This window comes from Lissotriton helveticus, chromosome 6 (genome assembly GCF_964261635.1).
Source record: "Lissotriton helveticus chromosome 6, aLisHel1.1, whole genome shotgun sequence".
Lineage (NCBI taxonomy): Eukaryota > Metazoa > Chordata > Amphibia > Caudata > Salamandridae > Lissotriton > Lissotriton helveticus.
The window spans coordinates 1,406,535,482-1,406,559,240 of NC_136067.1; the positions used below are offsets into that span (position 1 = coordinate 1,406,535,482).

The 23,759-nt window shown below is 45.4% G+C and overlaps 1 protein-coding gene across 1 annotated transcript in view; it reads right to left on the minus strand.

The window, feature by feature from the left end:
• LOC144761766 (uncharacterized) overlaps nt 1-23,759 on the minus strand; it is a 638,918-nt gene that overhangs the window by 101,615 nt on the left and 513,544 nt on the right. The window contains exon 9 of the mRNA XM_078647014.1: nt 3,698-3,831. Coding sequence (XP_078503140.1) covers nt 3,698-3,831 — 134 coding nt within the window. The remainder of the gene's footprint in view (nt 1-3,697; nt 3,832-23,759) is intronic.

Consider the following 23,759-nt stretch of genomic DNA (forward strand, 5'->3'; position numbering starts at 1 on the left):
CCAACACATCAGGATCATATCTTGAATGTCCCGGATTCATTGGAGTGATGGATAGGCCTTGAATTGCATCATGTCCGGTTTGCACCTCTAAAGTGAATCATATGCACAAGGTGGGACTTTGGTCCGCTGATGGTAAACCAAAAAGATATAAAGAGGACAATGGTGGTCCGCAACTGACTGTGGAGAGCCTATCTTGAATGCCAGTAGTCAAGGCAATAGGATACTTGTAGAGCTGAGGTCACCGGCGTCACTTTTGTGAAGGGGCGGAGGTGAGGTCGAAAGGTAGCATGGCAAATTGAAATTGTCCTCATCCCACTGTAAACAGTAGGTAGCATCTGTGGGACTGCAGGGTGGGTATATGAAAATACGTGTCCTGAAAGTCCAAGGACACCATCTAGTCTCATGGGTCCAGTGCAGAAAGAACCTGAGCCAGAGTGACCATTTTAAATTTGTCCTGCAACAAAAAAGCATACAGAGATCGATGGTCTAGGATGGGTCTGAGACCTCCATCCTTCTTGGTCAGGAGACAGTAACAGGAATAGCACCCTTGACTCCCTCTGCTTCCAGCACATTCTCAATGGAACTCTTGGCCATAAATAGGCTGACTTTCTGCATCAAAAGTGTGGCAGGGTCTGCCAAGACCTGTCCTGGTTTAGTGGGAATAGGTGAGGGGAGAAGTAAACGGTAGGGCATAGCCCCTGGACAGAAGTTGACTGCTGTCTTTGCTAATGTGCACAGCCTTAACTTCCACCACAGCCTGTGGCACCGAAAGAATTCTGGGTTGGTTAATGTACTAACTTGGTTGGATGTAGCTACCCATAAGCCAGACCTCATAAGTAACCTCTGAATAAAGTATTGCTGCTGAAAACGATGGGCTGGGAAAGGAACCCTAGGGAGAGGGCCATAACATGACTCTCCTTGAGTCCCTCTAATGCGGAGTCTGCCTTCTTCCTGAAACATTTTGAACCATCAAAGGGCATGTCCACCCGGGATGTTTAACCATCCCCAAAAATCCAGCTGCATGCATCTAGGTGTGCATCCATCCTCAGTAATAAGTTGATGACTGTGACATGACACACACAGTGAGTGGTAACAAGACCAGCAAGCAACACTTACTTTGCTGAATGTTGTGTTGATCCTGAATGGTTGAACACAATTCATCCCGAGGACCTCTGGAATTGTAGTAGGCCGTTAGGGTCATTATTGATATTGCTAAGTTAGCATGAGCTCTGCTGCCATGATGCTGCTTTTGCGCATGTTACTACATGACTTTATTTTGCAAGACTCTGTTTGTGCCTTTCACATGAGAACTGTCTGCTTTCTGCGTTTCCTGCCTGTTCCTGAAGTTTAGTCTGAACACACTGCAAGGTCGTAAAACAGTGCCCCTTGTTATTCTGTTCTGGTCAGTCCCTAGCACTTAGACAAAACATGCTACACAGCTGCAGATGCTGGAAACCCGTGCTTTGATATTATGAGATGGCACGCTGGTTTAACATACACTTGGAAAGGGACCTTTTCAGTGAGAAGAGCTCTGCAGTTCCTATGATGTAAAAAATACAATCTAGATACTAAGGAATGGGGTTTGCTGACAAAGCCCAGAAATCTTCCTTTATATAATAAAACTTCTTCTTTCCAAGGGGAGGGTGGTTAGGCCTTATAGTCCTTTAAACCACTGGCTGTATTTGATGACTTCCCCTTTCATAGTCTATAGACTTGCTACAATGCTAACTGTTTTAGGTTTATGCGTTTTGCTGCTGGTAGTGGCTTGTCTACTGCATTATAGAGCACAATAGTTAAAATAAACAATAAATAATACATTTTGAACTATACCCATGACTCTGTCTATTCTTATTGTGCACAAGTACGAGTGAGTGAGTGAGCGGAAGGGTTTGTCTTGCTACCGTGATTCCTGAGTGAGACAACCCAGTGTGTTCTGGGTTGTCTAATCATTTGTAGCTTTGTGAATATGTAGGAGAATGAACGAGAAACTATAGCTAGTCGGTTCTATGATTGTGGGCACTGAGGCGGTAGGAAGGCTTAGCCCCTACACACCGAGGTCTTGTTTTCCTGTGCATAGTTCTGTGTGTGCAGAATCCCTGCAACGGTATGGCTGGAGAGATTTTGCGGACCATATCCATCAAAGGGCGGGTGCATTTAGCGAGGTAAAGTCGAGGCTGGCTGAAGAACACCTACTTTTCCTGAAGCTGGAAATACACTTGGGTTTTCTTTCTGGAGGGTTGGTAGGAATGGTGGTGTCTAGAGTTGCAGGAGAAATGTTGTTGTGTCACGAGGGGTCAGTCCGTCCCTCCAGGTGATCAGGGCCACACTGGGAACCAAAACCGGCCCTGGCAAAGTGCTCGGCTGGCCCCCCACCCCCCGGGGGGTTGGGGGTGCGACCGTGCTCTTTGCTAGGGACGGTTTTCGGCCGATTTAGTAACAGGGCCGTTTTTGCAGCAACGCTGCAAAAACGGCCCTGTAACAAAAACGACCACCAACCTTGCGGCGCACCGGGGGATTGCCCGGTGCCCGCAACGGCCAGTCCGGGCCTGCAGGGGATAGGCAATTGACTGGAGGGATCAATCATAGTTTCATGCAAGTGTCTGTGAGTGACTCATTAATGGTACACAGGGGTTCAGTGGACGCCAGCCCTGTTTGGAAGATCCCTGGCAGTAAATCTGATTTTGTCTCAACAGTAGGCAACTGCAAGTTGAGAGCTTCTACTTCTCTGCATACCACAACTGCGAAGGAAGCACTTTCATCCAATTATGGAGCAGCCGGCAAGTGTAGCTCAGATGCAGCAAAGTTTCCAACCAACCCACATGTACTTGGTAGGTCCAGATAAAGCCCTTCATCAATACTGTGAGGGGAGTGCAGTTTCTCCGCTTCTTCATTGCCATCCCTTTCATGGGGAACATGATGTGATCATTAGACAGCATCTGAGTTGGAGCTGAAGAGGGCTTCTAGCTTCTTGCAATGCAGATGGCGTTGGAGAGACTGAAAGTCTGGCTCAGGCACGGTAAGCTGTGCCTTACAGATTTAGAAGCGCAACATAGGTCTGGCATAGGCAACTTTGATTTGAGGTCAGAGACCGGCATCAGCACCGGGTATGGTACAGATGCCTGTGAAGTTGGCATCAGTGAAGGTAAGGAAGGGACTGGCATTGACCCTAGGTGCAGGCCCTGGCCGCAGTGGAAGATGGCCGCCTGTGGTGGGATGAACACTGGGCTTGATTACTGGCCAGACTCTGAGGCCAAACCCTCCTCTGCACATAATGTATTATAAAACAAATATGTTGAAATTCACTAAAAATGTCTCGATTGCATAAAACCATTGAAATTCTCGAGTTATCGTTTGTGGAATTCACAATGCAAGTAATTTGAATATTGCTCTGTATTTGGAGCCTATCAGAATGAAGTGAGGTCTATCCAGAGACAACATATACACCTGTATAGTAAGCAAACAATGAAATTTTGTCTAGCTAAAGACACAGAATGCATACCAGAAAAGTATATATTAGTGCTTTTAAAGTGGATTTTTTTTTTATTTAAGTGCAGACAGCAACACTGACTAGGCATTAGTTCTGCACTCTAAATATTCTTAAATTATCTCATGAGCTTTATCTTCAGTGGCTATTATAAAAATGTTCTGAAGAGAGAAAGTGACCATACAGTACATCAAAGGATCGGCATACTCTCACCTGATTTGACGGATGTTGAGACAATGAACACAGGAGAGTAATGGAAGCTTGCTGGACCTCTTTATTGCCAGAGTGTAGGAGAACAAGCAGCGGAGGTAGGATATTCATTTCAACGAGGTCAGCCTTAGTGTCTCCTAAAGAGAAAACGATGCAACAAGGGTGTTGGTGAAAAAACACGAGGAGCACAAACCTTTAGAACAAAAAAGCTGAAACATCAGAGTAAAGAGAGTAAATGCCTATCGGCAACTTTCTTTTGTTCCACATATTATGAACTGGCAGGAAGACAACACATCATTTAATCTAAAAGCAGAATGAAAGGAAAGCAAAACCTTTTACAAAAGGCATCAGGTAACTATTCAACAGTTCTAATATGCAGCATGGTGCCCGACTTTAAATTAAGTACTATTTTGGTGGTGGGATCCTTGATAAATTGATCTCCACATCCAAAAATAAGAACGCAAAACGCCTGTTTTATTGTGGATTCACATAACAACCAGCCGGGGACAAGTTCACATAAATTAATTAATTTGTTTATTTATTTTTACATTTGTTTATTGTCGTATGTTCAAAATCACCATAAATTGCACAGAATATAACAATAAGCATTATCATAAAGTCGCTGATCAAACATGTCCCACTGCACTGATAATGACACAATAGAGTTTTAGCAGATCATGCAATAATACGAAGGGTAGCGGGGCACTCAAAGAGGATAGGGTAAGAGTAAATATAATGTTAGTGCACCCTGTCCTGTAGGTGAGAAGTCAATCTGTGTGAAACAAGATAAACAAACCAGTAACTGCTGGAACCCTCTGGCTGGAGTCGCTATATGCAGCTGACATTGAGTGCGGTAGTAGGTGTGTTAGAAAATGTTACAAATATGGTATATATAAGCGGTGGGGGAGGGGGTAGGATGTCAGGACAGATCCCCATGCAAATCACCCAACCTCACGCAGGGTCCCAGTGAAGCCTAACAAGTGTGAGCGTGTAAAGGCGTGGGTCCCTTAGTAACTCAGTCCAGTCGACCACAAGGCACACTGCAGCAGGTCTGCACCCAAAGGGGAAGGTGCATTCAACAGTCAAATAATTTGAGAACATATGCCCCACAGCGTAGCTATGCCATCGTCTCCCCGCAATCTACGGACATGGGTCATGGCGTCCGCTCCAGCCAGAGCTCACTTGTGGGTCACCTGGACCCAGCACCTGACTGAGGGTAGGTGTGGATCCTTCCAAGCCATGGCAATTACGCACTTAAATAGGACCAATGCAAGATCAACCAGCTTTAGATAATGTTTTTTGAGTTTAGTGACCCCAAGACAGAGGCAGAGAAGTAGATCTGGATGTAACTGCACATCTATCAATGTTGACACATGTTCCATCACCTGGGTCCACGTGCGCATCAGCGGTGGGCATTCCAGATTATGTGAATTACTGTGGCATTGGTGTTGCCACATTTCGGGCAGGTCAGAGACACAGTCGGAAATATTTTATGTAGGCGGTGTGGTGTAAGATATGCCTGATGTAAATCATTAAATTGGGTTCATTTCAAACGGATGTTGCGCGAAATTCCCTTCACCCTTTCTAGGGCCCTAGACCATTGCTTGGTAGTAAATTCTGTACCCAGGGAATCGTCCCATTTGGGCTTGTCCCAGGATAAAAATTCCATGGGTCATATTCACAAGGGATTAGCGCTACCAGAATGTCAATTTTAGGGTCATTCTGGTGGTGCAACACACTTCTCCATATTTACAAAGCGGCGTTAAGCCACTTTTTGTGGCTTAACGCACCCTTGTAAATACGACCCTTTACACGCATCACTAGAGTGAAAGGGGTGTGCAATGAGTGTTGCTTTTTTACACTGCTCTATATTTACAAGTAGGTGTAAATCTGAGGCAGCATCAAAAGCTAACGCCACGCCATTCTAACGCCACACAGGTGTTAGAATGGCAAAGCTAGGAGAAATGCTTTTATTTGTCCTCGTTTTTTTTATATGTGTGCTGAATTTTGCATGAACACATAGAAAGAGCAAAATGCCATTAATGATTGTTTATGTGCAGGAAGGTGTCTCTTCCTGCACATAAACAATCACTAAATAATGACGATTTGCTACTTCTGTGTGTGCTGCATTCTACAGCACACATAGAAGTAACAAATCGCCTTATAGATTGTTTATGTGCAGGAAGGGACACCTTCCTGCACATAAACAATCATTTCCTGCTACTATGGTGCAAGGATGCCTGCGCTGGTGCTACACAGCTAATTTTAGCGGCAGCACTAAGGAAAACACAGGGATGCACCGTATTGTAGTAAATACTGCGCATCCCTGCATTTTGGAAATGTCAGAGCGCTGCACTGCCAAATTTGGCGCTGCTCCAGACTCAGACATTTTGTTGTAAATATGCCCTCATGTGTCCTGCCTGTATCGCTGCATACAGCACTGACAATGCCAGTGTGTTAAGAAGCAGCGCAAGCCAAGGTGCAGTGTTAGTTCGGTTTGTCCAAGGTGACCATGTGTCACCAATCGCCGCAATAAGTGAGTTGTGTGTAAGAAAGGGGTCAGCTGCAAGTCCTTAAAGCTCTCGCAGAGCCTGGGCGGAGAGCAAAACACCATCGCTCTATAAGTCGCCCAGTTTGGTAATCCTCGCTTCTGGGGAAAGCTCATGGACCCCTAGCAAGCTTTACATAACAGGCACACTCCAAAGGGGCAGCTACGGTGCTAAAGGGACCAGTGCTTGCCTCAGCTACACACATCGGGTCCAAACGAGTTTAGCAATTCGTGTGAGCGGGCCCAGGCCTTTGGCTGGACTTCACATCGAGAGCAGCCACTCCAGCACGCCCTCACCCCTCAGGTCTGCCTGAACTAGCCTATCCTCCCCAGCAGCCACGGCCGGTAGTAGGTGTAACTGCAGGGCGGTGACGTAGGGAGGGGGAGGGGCAGGGTGGGGGGAGTTATGTATGGATTACGGACTTTAACAGGTAAGTAAACATATAAATAAATAAAACGAATTTCGTTGCGCGCACTGCATCGCATTTGGTGATGCAGTGCACACAAGGAAATTCGACAAGGGCATGCAGGCCCAGGCTTGAGCTGCACTAACTAGTGGCAGGGTTGGCAACGTCTGAAGTCAAGAAGGGGAAGGAGCTGAGTACAGCCCTCAGGCTACCCTTTAAAGCTGAGGAAGTGTGTTGGTACAACCCCCAGACCGTCGTGCTCAGGGAGGAAGACCCTTCCCCACACCAGGTCCTTTGTCAGCTCTCTGGGAGGAATGCACATCACACCACAGAAGAACCATAAACAGTCATGTGACCCTGGACACTGGCATAAAGGCACATTTGGTTTACACAGGAAAATACAAACTTTCTGAAAGTGGCATTATCAAAATAGTAAGTTAAAATCTGACTTTACATCTGAAGAGGATGTTCAATTACAATTCAAATTAGTGGACAAGTGGGGAAGTTATGACTTATTAAATATAATAATGTAATCAGGTGCAGGTGTATGTTTTTTATTTCTTCCAGGACATGCAAACCGTAAGTACAAATGCCCTACTTTTCCAAAACTAAACACTCTTCCCAGTGAGCCTTTGGGACCTACCTTAAGGGTGACTCATAAGTTTTAAAATGGAAGGCTTAGGCCTAGCAAAAACGTTTATTTATCTTGTCAGTGTGAGCAGTTTTAAAACCGCACACACAGCCTATGACATGTTTTACAGTGCTATTTTAGTGGGTGGTAGAATGAGTGCTTCAACCCACTAGTTCAATTAATTTACTGGCCCTAGGTGCATAGTAGGGAATTAAAAGTAAATTATATGTACCAATCAGGCATCTACCAATTTTACTAGGCGCAAATAATATACCACTAGTTACCAAAAATAATGTGTGCAGGGTCCTAAAGTCAACAAAACCAGGTTCAGCAAAACTAGGGTAGTGAAGGCAGAAATCTTGGGAATACCACACAGTTCTGTCAGTGCACCACGCAATTCTCACATGAAGATGTGGTGTTCTGGCCAAGATCCCGACTTTGGAACCTAAAAACCTGCATTCAAATAGCAGCCTAAGCACCTAAAAACCAAGTGATTCTGAGTATCTCACACATTCCCTAGTGCCCAAATCTTTGCAAAACAACTGTAAATATGTTAAATGTTGTGAACTTGCAGAGAAGTAACCTTCCTCACCCCCAATTCATGATTCATAATTACCAAACACGCACCAGTATGACACAGAGGTGGCCGACAGAGACAAAGGCTGGTGGGGCGGGTGGAGGGAAGCGCGGATGGGGGGGGAAGAGCGCGGCGGGGAGAGTTGGGGTTAATAATACATTTTGTTTTCGAAACAAGACTTACCTGGACCTGTAGGCCGCCTCACGCTCCTCTGTCACTGCTCTCAGCAGTCCCTGGGACAGCATCGGACTTCCCTTCTAATCCCCGTGCTGCTCTCAAGCATGAGAGCAGTGTGGGGATTGGCTGAGCGGGCTGGATCAACGCTCGCACAGGTACAAGTCTGTGCTGTAAGTGCGCATGTCAGTTTGGTCGGACTGAGCCGGCCGGACAACCTGACATGCAAAGTTAAAAGTGCGCATTTACCACTCCTCCTCCCCCCTCCTTTGGCCCATCCCGCCCCTCCCATAACACGCTGGCTCAGATCCAGCAGCTGAAAAATAAAACAATGGTAACATATTGTTGTATTTGTCAGCAGTTGGCTCTGAGCCAGTGAGGTGACGCTCCTCCGCCACTGCGGAGGAGCCGCTGCTGGGTTGACACCACAAAGCTCTACCAAGGTACTTTAATGTTGTCTGTAACGCTCCCTGCCATTCCTGGACTGAGATTCTCATGCATGGTACAGCTTATACACCTCAATCCAAACTGCAATTCAAGAACTGAGGCACATATTTGATCCACCTTCCCCACTCCCTAAGGATGAAGACCAAGTTAGTGCTGCCGACCTATGTGGATATATGTCTCGATGCCCACTGTTACTATGAGGCGGGTGCAGTACGAGGCGGGGTGGTCTGAGGATGGCATGCGGTCTGGTGCGGGCAGAGTGCTGATCTGGTCAGAACATTTTAATCACCTGCCTGCCTGGGTGCAGTCAGACCCAGACACAGACTCTTTTTTTTTTTTTTTTTGGAAAACCTTTATTTATGTAAAAGTGTACACAGCTATTTAGCCGAACATCCCGAAGGCACGGCAGCACGATAGAAACACAGTATCACGGCACACACAGATCATATCTCGGATAAATGAGTTTTATTTTTACTTTTAAATCAGGATGAAATCGAAAAACGTAAAAGACTCCAATATAAAATAAAGAAATAGGGGGGGATCAGGTGCCGTACTATAAAATATAGTCGTACAATGGGCGGGCCAATTAAGCAAATCCTACACAGTTAAAACGATCACAGTTAAAACATCGGGGCCGCATCGAATGAATCGGGATATATCTGCATACAATCACTGTGTGCACCAGTCAAGCGCCCGTCCATTGATACCCACAATGCAGCAAAAATTGAGGCACAAGTTACGAAAATCAATGAGAACTCAAAGATTAGCCCATTATGCTGATCCCAGACCCAGAGAAAAGAGAAAGTGAAAGTAAAACCAAAAAAGCAAAGAGAAAAAAGGCCATAGAAACAAAGAAAGGAAAAACAAGAAAACCCCTCCCCCAACCCCCCACCCTGCACCCCTGCAGATGGCTACGGCCTACCCCCCTAGCAGCGTGCCTGTCGCCTAGTAACAGAACCCGAAATATAGAAAGAGTAAAGAATTATTAAAGAAAAGGATGAAGCGAAACAAAAAGAAAAAGATGGAGGAGGAAAATGTATTATACGCCCCCGGTATCCTCCGTCCCCCGTCCGAAGCGTACAACCCTAAAGGACAATCAACAATGAGTAGCGACATATCAAGCAAGTCAACAAAGGGAAGACGTCAAACATCGCCCGACCTCCCGCTAAACAGTGAATTAGTGGTCCCCTCTTCTTCTAAAGCCCCAAAGTCAGATCCCGACTAACCATATCATCCTTGACCCCTCCGATTTCTCGTGCGAACTCTGTCCGATAGTACCACCATGGCCCCAGAAGAGTCAAAAGGCATAAATAAGTCAAAGATAGGTAGTACGTGTCCACTCGAACTCCACGATTCTTCGTAGACCTCCATAGCTGGTATGTTCCCCGTCACCGACCCAACGTCCAAGTATTCAATAGACCACAGTTCCATAAGTTCTGCAGGGACGGGAGGGGTTCCCGGCATCAATCGAACGTCGTCAAACCCCGGGGTAGGGAGGAACAAGACTGTGCTTCCAACTGCAAGGGGCTGCGGTGGTGGAGGCAGTGATCTCTCCAGAGTCTGAAGGTCGCTAGCACTCCGTGACCAGAACAATGGCGCCAGATCAGTTTCATGACCGGGGTCTCGGTCTTCCGTGTGATAGTCCGCTAATTGCAGGTGCTCAGATGAGACAGGCGCCAGGCACGATCGCGCAGTTTCGGTGTTGCCAGCGATCAGTTCGTAAAGCCTGGCCTTCACAAAAGAGTGGAGCTCCCCAATGGCGGCCATCACGGTCTGCAAGGACGGCTCACATTGTCCCCGGACCTCCGCCACTCGCTCTCTTCTCGACATCAGGGAATACCCGGTGTCTCCGGGCGGGCAAACTGGGGTGGGGGCGTCCGGCGAGGGGGGGTGCACAGTCGGGTAACAAATACGGCTGCTCGATCGAGGGCTCCACCCCAGCGGGGGCGGCAGCCGCCAGAGCAGAAACCCCCCCAAAGGCAGCCAGTCGATGATATCACCCCTCCTTTGTATGTAGCAGACCGACAGCACACCACACAATCCAGGCCAGTATTTTCTGCCGCAGCAAGGGACCGGACCCGGTCTGGGTCCCACGGCCGATGTTGTTCAGTTGCGGCCCGGCCGGGTCAGCACTCGAGACCCCGGCTCATGGGGTGGGGTAGGCCGGAAACTTCAACACGACACAACTCCACACATCTGGGCGATAAAAGTCTCAGGACCACACCAATGGACTCAGCAGCTATTCATCTGTGCGGGGGTCCAGCTAAAAATCAGGATTAAATGCAGGATAGTCGATCGACGGACGGAGGTCAGCGGAGCCGGGAGCTCATGCGGCCATCTTGCTTCGCTGCGTAGCTCCTCCTCCCAGACACAGACTCTTGTTTCTGTTCTCCAATGGCAGGAAATCACTGCGGGTGGAGGGCTGTGCTGATCCAGGCCATCTGCCCCCCCTGCCCTCCTTTATCCCCACCCACACACCCCACAAGAGCAGAGCAGGGAGGAACTGACAAAAGAAAAGGTCCTAAGAAGCATTTGAAGAAGAAGGAAAGGCAAAAGCTGATGAGAGAGAAATGGAAGGTGAGATGGCTTAAAAACAAGAAATGAGCAGTAGGTGGGGCTGAGAAGTGAGGTAAAGGGGAGAAGGATGCAGGAGAGAGAGAGAGAGAGAATAAAGGGAAAGAAACACAGAGAGAGAAACAGAGTGATGGGCAAAACAAATTGAAACAATTAGCAAAGAGAGGGAGCGCGATCCTGTGCGCCTGCTGCATTCCAGGCCGCTGGTCCCCAAACCTGTCTTGCCCGCCCCTGTGCACCCAGGCCTCACTGCTCACTTGTCGACACTGGCATGTGTAAAATAGGGCCCACCACGTGCCGGTGCAATCTCCAAGCCCGAGGCCCCCGACCTTGGCAGCCTGCTCAGACCATCAAGGCCTCCGCGACACAGGCCCGCAGTACTCCTTTGTTGTTGACGTACTCCACCGGCATATAAACAAAAACAGAGAGGTCAGATCAGTTTCAAAAGCCACAAGACGGAGTCAAATGAGGATCACACACCCACTTTGGGTGGGAAAGAAAGCCCTCACACACCGACCTAGTCAGTGTCATGCTTCATCATCGGGCCCCACCAAAGAGGCCGAGTGCCTCTTTGGTGTGCTGCGACGCCAGAAAGACTGCGGAGCTGGTTTTGTGAGGAGGGCGTGCTGTGAGGTAAGGTTAAAATTAAAAGTGCCTGAAAAGGTATCTGAAAAATCAATTTTAATTAGTGATCCCTAAGGCCCAGAGAAAAGGTATTAAGTGTATGAATTTAGTTGCCAAGGTATTAGGATTGGTTAAATTCATAAATACATTACATCAGTCAACATGTTTCTGCCATATGGGTGGTTTCAATTTACCAAGGCATTCATCAGGACTAAACCCCGGCGGTATGGACTCTCTAATCGTCCACCCTAACCTTGAATTGGAGTATTGGCTAGACAGGCGATCGTTGCCCCTTTCTTTCTTGCTGAGTGACCCCTTAGAGCTCTCAGTAATGTTTGTCCTGCTTTTTTGTCACACAATTGTATAGCTTGTGCAATCCATCTTGCAATTGTGTTCTTGGTTACTGGTCTTCCCAAGAAACGTTTTGCAAAAGAGGCAAAGAGTTGTTTTGTATTTCTTTTGTCTTTTCAATGTAACACATGACTGCTCTTCTAGCATCCAGTTTGCAACGCCCTATTTGCTTGTGTCTTTGGATTTTGAAAGAAACTTGGTATTGGCATGGATTGGTTTATGTAGAATCGTGATACCACCTTTGGCATGAAATGTGGATCTGTTCTTATGATGATTCTGTCATTATGTATTTGGATGGAGGGTTCCTGTAATGTTAGTGCCTGCAACTCACTAACTCTACGTAGTGATGTTATTGCTACCAAAAAAGGCCGTCTTCAGTGTCAGCATTTGTGGCGTTGCCTTGTGTAGTGGCTCAAATGGTGCTTTCATCAGCTGAGCGAGTACTATATTTGGGTTATATGTGGGTGCTGGCACCTTTTTTGGTGGGGCGATTCTTTTTGCTCCTTCTAGGAACCTTTTGACCACATGAGAAGTGAAGTAGCTCTTCCCTGTGTGTTCTCTTGTATATGGTACAATTGCTGTTACGTGAACTTTCAGTGATGTATAGGTTAGTTTACTATGCAGCAGATATTTTAAGTAATTCAGAACTGTCTTTTCCTATGTGATTTTTTGGGGCACTATGGAGAGTATCTTTTCCATTTTGCCGTGTAACATTTCCTAGTGGTTGGCTTTCGCGCTTCCCTTAGGACTGCCATTGTACGTTTTGGTCGTTTTAGGTGCGCACACTGCATGTCCTCAGGCGCCATGCAACGAGGCTCAGGATTCCCGTGTCTGGGTGTAGCACTCTTCCCTCTTGCATGGTTAGTAAGTCTTCTCTGTTTGGCAATTTGTGAATTAACCCTTGAGATAGCTCCATTATTTCTGAAAACCAGACCTGCCTCCCCAATGTGGGGCAATGAGAATCGTTGTCATGTGGCTTATCTAGTATTTGTTGATCACTTTAAGGAGTAGTGGTATTGGGAGAAAAGCATAAACACATATCTCTGAACAGTTTATCCATAGTGTATTCTCTAGGGACTGATTGCAAGGTTGCCTGGATGTGAAGCATTGACATTTTGCATTGTGGGGTGCTGCAAAGAGGTTGACCTCTGGAGTCAGCGCCGGACTGGGAACCAAAACCGGCCCGGCAAAGTGCTCTACCGCGCCTCCCCCTCCCCCCCCCCCCTCGGGGGAGGGGGATGCCACCGAGCTCTTTGCTGGGGCCGGTTTTCGGCCGATTTTGTTGCAGGGCCGATTTTGCAGCTATGCTGAAAAAATGGCCCTGAAACAAAAACGGCCCCCAGGGGCCCAAAACCGGCCCCCAACCTTGCGGCGCACCGGGGATTGCCCAGTGCCCGCAACGGCCAGTCCGGCCCTGTCTGGATTTTCCCATTTGTGAAAAATCTTGTTGAGTTCGTATTGATTCATCCCCCGCTGTGGTCTGACGAAGCTTGTCTGCTTAGTCTGTCTGCTTTTACATTGTCGTTTCCTGGCAGGTGGATTGCTATTATGTTTATGTTCCGTTGGATTGCCCACACGCAGAGATGCTGAGCTGGAGTCGAAAGTACCACTGAAAACTTTCCTCCTTCTTTGTTTATGTAAAACATGGTGGTTGTGTTGTCCACTTGTATTAGAATTGTTTTCCCGTATAGCTCTTTTTGAAAGGCTTTTAAGGCTAGGAACACTGTCTTTAATTCTAGGATGTTGATGTGCTGTAGAGCTTCCTGGTGTGTCCCCAGTCCCCTCACTTTGAGGTTGTTCATGTGAACTCCCGATCCCATACCATCTGTGAGGCATCCATTGTTATGGTCACTGTTGGAGTTGGCTGCGTGTGAAATGTTCTCTTTGTTCCACAATGCTATTTCCTCCTGTATTTGTTGTGTGACAACCACGTGATCCTCCCAACTCCCTGTTGCTTGTGACCATTGTGCTTGAAGCGATTCTTGGAATGATCTCCTGTGTAGGCGAATGTTTGGGATTAAGTGAATGCATGAAGCAATCATCCCTAGTAGCTTCCCCACAGTCCTCACTGTCAGAGCTTGCCCCTTCCCGTATAGCTGTGTCTCTTTCAATAGGGCTATTGTACATTTGTTGCTTGGGAACACTTTTTCCACTACTGCATTTATTCTTGCCCCCAAGAATAGTTTTTCTTGTTCTGGCTCCAGTGAAGATTTTGCCGAGTGTTTGGAAAAGCTGAGCTGGAGCAGTGCATCTATTACTTGGTGTATGGGCTGTTTGCAGACTCTGTACTAGTTTGCCCTTACTAACTAGTCATCTAAGTACGGGTATACATGGATTCCCTGTCTTCTTTCCATTTTTGGAGGAAGTTCTTTAGTCTGCCCCTACTGGTGTAGAATGTTGGAGGGACTGTTTATTTGTTTGATGTCTTTGTCTCCTTGCGTGCACACTACGTGATGTTTCTGGTTGTGTTTGGAATGCAGTCATTTAGATGCTGTGGGTGCTTCACCTCTTTTTGGAAGGCCTCTTCCATGGGGGCATCCTCAAAAGGATTGTCTTCCTTGTTGGTATTGCCAATTTTGTTACTGTGCTTGTTGTTGACCTTGGTTTCCCCCTTGGTAACCTTGCTGGTATGTTTGATGCGAAGTTGTGGGGTGATGGTTCCCTCTACCCGCTGACCACCTTGAAGGATGGTTCCTTTATGCATGCCTCCTCTGAATTGTAGAGCCCCCATAGATCCTTCTGTTTCATTGTCTTTCATTAATTGGTTCAGCATTTCGTCCACAACCCTTACAAAGAGCTGTTCCTCATTGAACTGTACATTCACTATGTTGTTCTGCACCTCTGGCTTGAATCCTGAGATCAGCAGCCATGCGTATCATCTTTCTGTGATGCTGATCATCATTTGTCTGCTTGATGTTTCCTAAGCATCTAGGGCAGATTTTAAGCATGTATTTGCTATATTTTTCCCCTCCTCTACTAAGTGGCTTGCTCTCTTTTGGTATTGTTCCGGTAGGTGTTTCATTAGACCCCCTACCTACTCCCAGTGTTGGTATGAATGTCTATTAGCAAGGCATTGGAATTGGAGATGTACCATTGGTTTGCCGCACTTCTTTCGACCTTTCTCCCCATAAGGTCCATTCTTTTGCTTTACTTGTCCAGTGATGGGCCAGCAGTTGTAGGTACATTAGCCCTTTTCCTGGCCGTGGCTGTTATGATGGAGTCAGCTGTCACCGACCCCTTGATGTAAATAGGGTCTTTGGAGGAGTGTTTACATTTTTTCTCTCCCCTAGGTGTGACTGCCTTAAATGTGGGTGGCTCCTTAAATGCCTATTTCCCTGGTCTAACACACTTTGCAGCATAGGAAGGAATTAGTTCCATGATTGTGTAGGCATTAAAGGCTTGAGTAAAAAACATGATTGTGGTTTTTCTTCTTCCAAAACTTGGTTATACATACCAATGTTGTCTGGTGGGTAAGGCCTTAAAGGATAGGTGTCGACAGTCTCCTCTGAGGAGTATGTGTCGAGATATTGCCATTGCAGTTCTGGAACTTTTGAGGCTTCAGAGCCCAGGCAGGTTTGTTCTTCCTCCTCTTAGAAAAAATAGGTCTTCTTCTTGTTATTCTAAAGATTCGGGCATCACCGGATGCTCTAAATCTTCAACTATCTTCTCTTTCTCCGTCGAGCTTTTCGGAGGTATCTTGAATTGCTTCAAGCAGTCATTGAACTCCTTTTTGCGCTGCAAAATACTGGCCATTTCTGCCTCCAGTCTCTTCTTTTTCTTCTCGATCTCCGTAGCGTGCATTTCGGCATCAAGACATTCTGCCCTTCTCTTCGTGACCAATAGCGCCTTTTCCGCCGAGGCAGGTGTCAGGGCATGTTTTTCTGGTTTTGACCTCTCTTGTCTCGACGTAGATGCGTCCTTACCTCGACCGTCTTTCAACGTCTTGGATTTTTCGAGGGTCTTAACCGTTACGGAGTCCTTTTCTAAGGATCCTACGGAGTGTTTCTTTTGGGACACACCTGCGGACGTTGAGTACTTTGATGCCAATGCTCCCTACGAAGCCCTTGAGTCTGTTTTTCTGGACTCATCTACTTTCTTCGAGGACGGCAGTTCTCTTACCTCTCTCAAAGTTTTCTTTTCGACCTCAACAACTTGGATGTCCATGTCTATGTTGCCTTCTGGACCTTCTGCAATATTGTCCTCTTCCTCACTGGAGAGGCCCAGGTCTCGTAGTGATGGTGCTGCGCTCTGGCCCTGCATGTTGTAGTTGGCTCTTCTCTGCCTCTCTCTTATCCTCAAAGTTTTCAGGGTGAACGCCAAACATGTGTTGCAATCTTCACTTTGGTAATCTACCAGTAAGCAGAGGTTGCAAACTAGATGTTGGTCCTTCTGGGTGTACTTGTGAGGCCAATTTTAGCAAAACGTCAATGGTGTTTTGTCCATTACGACGCACAGGGAGCCCCCTGTACACGCATTATCCTTTTAATCGTCGATGGGGTTGTTGTTTCCACTCTTGGTGCCGTTCTGGTACCTCGATTCGAAGTCCGGTTCCTTGAATCGTCGTTCTGGAAGTTTTTTCCCCATTTTTCATTGATTATTCACTCCAAATCTTGGAGCTACTTCCATATCGATCCAGACCCAACCGCGGAAAAAAAGAATCTGGAGATGGTTACCATAGGTGGGAGCTTCCGTTGGAAGAATGTCGATGTCACAAATGGACACCAAATTGTGGTGTGTCGACGCCTACTAACAAAAAACAACAACAAATACAACAATTCCAGACCCAAACACTGCATGGAGAAATAATGCATAGCATGTGAATCCAGAAAAGATTCACACTGCAAAACTGAAGAAACAATAACTCACGTCCATGGCATGCCCAGTGTTGTCATCAATGATGTTATTTCCGATGTTATTAGTGATGTTATCAATGATGTCATAGAACATTTCATGAGTGATGTAATATGTGAGGGCAGTGCTTAGTGAGGGCTTGAGTCCCTGAATTCTGTAATGGCAAATGCAAAATTTCTGTTTTTGTAGCGGGCAATTCAGGACAAGTGATCTTGTGGAAGTCTCTCACTCCTGCAAAAGTGAAAAGGCTGACGGGAAAAAAGGACCTTGCAGTCAATAAGATCACTCCATTATTTGAATGCGCGTGCCTACAGAAATCTTGAGAGACTCTTGCATACCAAAGAGTCCAGATACTTATAAATTGTGAACCTTACTTTATCAAAATCTACTGAACAGATAAAGACCAAATCACAAACAGGTTACTTTCTGGGTTAACGATCTAGCTCTCTGCCAACGTTGGTGCCATTTCATTCAGTCATTTCCCTATGGAAATTGTGTTTTGGGCCCTCCTCTTGGCCCTTGCTTAATGGATCGCCTCAAAACTTTCCAGGAAGGCGCTGAGGTAAGTGAACTTTGTTTTTGTAAAGTTTCGTAAACATTCGCCATACGGCGTTAAAGTTATTACCAAAACAATTGGTTGCCGGTCAATCAAATCACTCAACTACCCCTGGTATTTATAAATTTGGAACCTTCATTTCTCTAACTCTATGGAACAGATTTACACCAAACCGCGAAAAGCATGCTTTCTGAGTACAGAGCTAGCCTTCTGCCAAATTTAGTGTAATTCTATTCAGCAATTTTTTTGTGTATCGCTGTTCAGTTTTCCTACAGAAAATTGCATGGGGAAAATGTGTTTTTGCTCCCACCCTTTTTCTCAGCCACTGCTTGGCAGATCACCCCAAAACTTTCCAGTAAGGTCGGAGGTGGATGGGAGTTTTGTTTGGAAAGTTTCGTGAAGATACGTCAAACAGCGCCATAGTTAATAGCAGAATAAAAAATCAATTTCCTATGGAAACGTGGTCCTAACTATAATTACCTAGTGGAGACTGCAACTGGGTAATATATAAAAAAATATTCATAAATTTGTAAGAAAGTGGATTATTCGTTGATGAGGATGTGGGTCCTTCTCAAGTAATGATTCTGCAGCCTTCAGTCTACTGGAAACCAAGTATCCTATTGTAGCACTTCACTCAGTCAGGGTAGCGAGGGAGAGCAGTTCAAGGCCTACTCAGACTAGGTGCTATGGGCTAGTACTCCAATTAAAAGGCAGGCAACAAAAACACCTAATAAATCATTGTCCAGTCAGTGCTTTTACTCGTAAAAAGAAAAACGATGTTATTACACACAATGCTGAAAACGACATATTGATTTACAAATATGTAGAAGAAGACAGGTGGAAATATGTATGGTGACACCCTCCTAACAGTTCACACCTCTAGAGAGACCTGAACCTATAACTACAATACCACCCACATGTCCTAAATAGAACGTAAGGGAGGTAGCTATCAAAAGGCAGGCCTATTCGCTTTGTCAGGGTGTCCCCACATTAAAAAAAAAAAGAAATATGTCATAATAGACCAATGCAACATCATTACAATCACTATGGTTGATTTCCTCTAACAGTGAAATTCACTGGAGTATATAAGGTTTCACTGTTAACCTTATTATCGTTAAGCATTTCAAAACAGTTCAAATGCTTTTATTAAAGCATGTAAAGAGTCAGTGTTAACTTTGTTACTGTCAATAAAACATGTCTTTAAATTTTAATAAAACATAAAGATTCACTGTTCATTTTATATTTGTCAATAAAGCACAAAATGTAAATAAAATATGAGCACAAGTTGTTCTCCTATTTTGAACATGGTACGTGTGCAGACCCACCAAACCATACCCCAGAGCCCATGAGAAAACACAAAGCTCTAGAAGTGCTTGGAACTGTGTGAAAACTCACCTGGGGTCAACAATTTAACCTCCGAGGAGACTTTAAAAAAGAGGTTTTGTGAGAGTTCCTGTGGGGAATGCTACACTCCTTGCAGGTCCACAAACATTTATGACTGTGTTGGCGTAGTTCCTGCCCTTTATATTCCGGTACCACAAGTTGAAATACAACATTTAAAACACCCTTGCAAGGGCTTATGGGGCAAACTACTTAATACCATCCATTAATTTACAAATATGTACAAGTAGGCAGGTTGGAATACCTATCTGGACACTGTCCTAGGCTAGGGTGACGCCATCTTACAATGACATTTATTAGAACAGCAGTTATTGAACTTTTGAATTCCTAATACCCCCATTGACTCATTACTGGAATCTGGTTCCCCCCCCCCACCCCCCACTGAGTCATTATTAGAAGCCAGGGACCGTCGGCCTTTGCAATTTCTGTGATTAGAACCTCAAAACAATAAAAAAAATATAGAAATAAGTATGCACCAAACAAATTCTAAAATATTAAAATATTTTGTTTCATTCATAATCAAATATAGATAAAGTTTTCACATTTTCAATTTGTATTCTTTATTTCTATGTACTTCATTCATTTTAATGTAATAATCTTAATATTATTTATTTTTGTAAAACAGTTGTGGACCCCCTGAGTAGACTGTGCGGTACTGCAGGCGTCCCGAGACCACAGCTTATAAAACGCACTGAATTAGAAAATGGAAAGACTCACCTTTTAACCTGATGATAATTAATAAAATATTACATTTTGTCATAGTAAATGAAACATTACAATAATAATAAAATATGAATTTGAGTCTTTCTTCTACATTCAACGTGAAGTACGCAGATTTGGGATACACCAACAGGGGTCCCCACACCTCAAAAGCCCACGTTCTAAAACTGCATACAACTCAGTAAAAACGTTCGTGAGATTACCAGTTTAACCCCCTAGGAGCCTTAGGGTGACTTTAAGATTTTTTTTTATTGAGGCTTCATTGGAGACTGCTGAAATCCTGCCAGACCCACACACACACGCTTAGTTTTAGATTTCTGCTGGCCCCTTGCCCATCATGATGCACCTGGAGAACCACATACAAATTTTAAAACACACTTGCAAGGGCATATTGGGCACTCCAGGCCCAGCCGATCACAGTCCTTGGCAACCCTTTGATGAGAGTGCCATGAGATAAAGATAAAAGTGCATTTCCATTTTTCAATTTCTTTTTTTTTTTAAAGAGTGCCCTGGTACTAGTCTGGGCACCCATATGTATTACTTTACTTGGAGGCTGTGAGGGGATTCCCCACATCCCCTTCTGGCTCCCTCATGCTCAGCTGAACTTCACATGGCTGGGAGCCAGCAGTTCTCTCTTTTCCTGCTTCACGCAGGCAAAAACAGCTGATGAGGTGTGCCATTTCCCCTGCCGACACAGTCACAGGAGGCTTGGGGAAGCATGCTCCTGAGGCTCTGGCTGCCCTGGTACCTGAAGACCACCTGCTACATCCCTATGGAGTTGCGGGCCTCTGGGGCCCAGTTAAAAGTGAGCATGGTGGCTCTCACCTTGTTCCTGACCTTTTAGGTTAAGCCTTATCATCTGCCCGCAGGGAGAGGGGGGAGGTGGCTCCCAAGTTCATTGTATAGAAAACATGGGAGGACACCCAGTCCTCCTGTGGACCGAACTTCTTTCAGCATTTCCCGACCCCTACCCACCCCTCCAGTGGACAGTTTTAGACACTGTTGGTGTGCTTTTGCTCCTGGTGGCCCACTGTAACCACCAGGAGTGGTCTCTTCGAGTCTGAGCCCCACTTCGTGTCCCAGGTGTTCAGCACATGTCCACTCTGCCTCCTTATGTGGCCTTTCATATTTTTACCAGGAATCATGACGTGTTTGCAGCAACATAGTCTCTATATTGTGGCAAGCCAATTAGGATGCACCCTTTCAATTTGAATGCCCAATCAGAACATATCTTGACCCAAACTGTCCAAACTTTTTACCATAGAAAATCCCTTTATGCCCTCCCCAGAGCACCTATTTAAATGCTAATTTCTCAAAAAAGCTGAAAAGATTTACACCAAATAACGAAAAGTTAGCTTTTTGAATAATGTATCTTTTTACCACAATCAGCTGTTTTTGTATGCACCAGACAGCAGCGTTTGTCATGGGAATTAAAATGCAAAATCATACTTTTTGAAGCCCACCTACATTTATCGTGACCCCCCGGTTGACGGATCAGCTAAAGTGGAGCTACTTTTTTGGGGAAATATTTGTGCTGATTCTTCAAATAGTGGCAAACTTATTAAAGAAACAAAAATACCTTTTCTATGGCCTGACCTAACTATAGCATTGCTAGGGTGTATCTATAGTTAGGTCAGGGCTTTCAAAGGAAGAGAGCTTTTTAATTTAAATTGTGACATACACCTGAATGTACAGGTCTGTTTCAGAACGCATTTCCTGGTAGAACTTACACAACCAGCCTTCCTCGTTGTCCCCTCGTGGAAAATAGATTTTAGGAATCAAAGATGTGTTCCTGTTTATACAAGTCTTATTTATTTATTTTATTTTAAAGGTTTTATATAGCGCTGGCTGGACCCAAGGGTATCGGAGCTCTTTACAATGATCACATGAGTATATATAAAAATAAAAATAAAAAAAGATATTAAAAAATACAATGAGGCAGCAAACAAGTCCAATAAAACAGTAGATAACAGCGCAATTTATACAATCTGGTTAAAAACAAAGTGCGAAATTCAACAGCAAATCAAGAGAAGAGTTGATTGTCGTGGATAAAGGGGGGATAGAGAAGATAGGGGCAGGATGTAAGAATGGTGAGAGGCTGTGATGGGGGTTAAGGAAAAAAATCAAGTGAATCAGGAAGGGCCTACGAAAGGGATTAGTGAGATAGAGTGAGAAGAAAAGAAGGAAGTGAAAAAAGGAGGTGGAGAAAGGGCATCGGGAGATCAGACGAGGGGATACTAAACAGTAGGAAACCGGGTTGGGATAAGAACCCAGAGAAGGGCTTAAGGGCCCCAAAATATGCAGAGCAGGTGTAGTTTGAGGTCTTTTTTGAAGCAGAAGTAGGAGGGGTTGCACCAGAGTTCTTTAGGGAGTGCATTCCAGATAGGAGGCGCATTTCGGGAGAAGGGGCGTGATTGAGTGGATTTCTTGTTTAACAGAGGAGGGACAAGAACGTGTGTTTGAGCTCCTCAGTGTTCGAGAGCAGCCAGCTAAAATGAGTTCATCTTGCGGGGTACAGAGGGGTGTGTGCGGTACTGCAGGCGTCCCGAGACCACAGCTTATAAAACGCACTGCATTAGAAAATGGAAAGACTCACCTTTTAACCTGATGATAATTAATAAAATATTACATTTTGTCATAGTAAATGAAACATTACAATAATAATAAAATATGAATTTGAGTCTTTCTTTTACATTCAACGTGAAGTACGCAGATTTGGGATACACCAACAGGGGTCCCCACACCTCAAAAGCCCACGTTCTAAAACTGCATACAACTCAGTAAAAACGTTCGTGAGATTACCAGTTTAACCCCCTAGGAGCCTTAGGGTGACTTTAAGATTTTTTTTTATTGAGGCTTCATTGGAGACTGCTGAAATCCTGCCAGACCCACACACACACGCTTAGTTTTAGATTTCTGCTGGCCCCTTGCCCATCATGATGCACCTGGAGAACCACATACAAATTTTAAAACACACTTGCAAGGGCATATTGGGCACTCCAGGCCCAGCCGATCACAGTCCTTGGCAACCCTTTGATGAGAGTGCCATGAGATAAAGATAAAAGTGCATTTCCATTTTTCAATTTCTTTTTTTTTTTTAAAGAGTGCCCTGGTACTAGTCTGGGCACCCACATGTATTACTTTACTTGGAGGCTGTGAGGGGATTCCCCACATCCCCTTCTGGCTCCCTCATGCTCAGCTGAACTTCACATGGCTGGGAGCCAGCAGTTCTCTCTTTTCCTGCTTCACGCAGGCAAAAACAGCTGATGAGGTGTGCCATTTCCCCTGCCGACACAGTCACAGGAGGCTTGGGGAAGCATGCCCCTGAGGCTCTGGCTGCCCTGGTACCTGAAGACCACCTGCTACATCCCTATGGAGTTGCGGGCCTCTGGGGCCCAGTTAAAAGTGAGCATGGTGGCTCTCACCTTGTTCCTGACCTTTTAGGTTAAGCCTTATCATCTGCCCACAGGGAGAGGGGGAGGTGGCTCCCAAGTTCATTGTATAGAAAACATGGGAGGACACCCAGTCCTCCTGTGGACCGAACTTCTTTCAGCATTTCCCGACCCCTACCCACCCCTCCAGTGGACAGTTTTAGACACTGTTGGTGTGCTTTTGCTCCTGGTGGCCCACTGTAACCACCAGGAGTGGTCTCTTCGAGTCTGAGCCCCACTTCGTGGCCCAGGTGTTCAGCACATGTCCACTCTGCCTCCTTATGTGGCCTTTCATATTTTTTCCAGGAATCATGACGTGTTTGCAGCAACATAGTCTCTATATTGTGGCAAGCCAATTAGGATGCACCCTTTCAATTTGAATGCCCAATCAGAACATATCTTGACCCAAACTGTCCAAACTTTTTACCATAGAAAATCCCTTTATACCCTCCCAGAGCACCTATTTAAATGCTAATTTCTCAAAAAAGCTGAAAAGATTTACACCAAATAACGAAAAGTTCGCTTTTTGAATAATGTAACTTTTTACCACAATCAGCTGTTTTTGTATGCACCAGACAGCAGCGTTTGTCATGGAATTAAAATGCAAAATCATACTTTTTGAAGCCCACCTACATTTATCGTGACCCCCCGGTTGACGGATCAGCTAAAGTGGAGCTACTTTTTTGGGGAAATATTTGTGCTGATTCTTCAAATAGTGGCAAACTTATTAAAGAAACAAAAATACCTTTTCTATGGACTGACCTAACTATAGC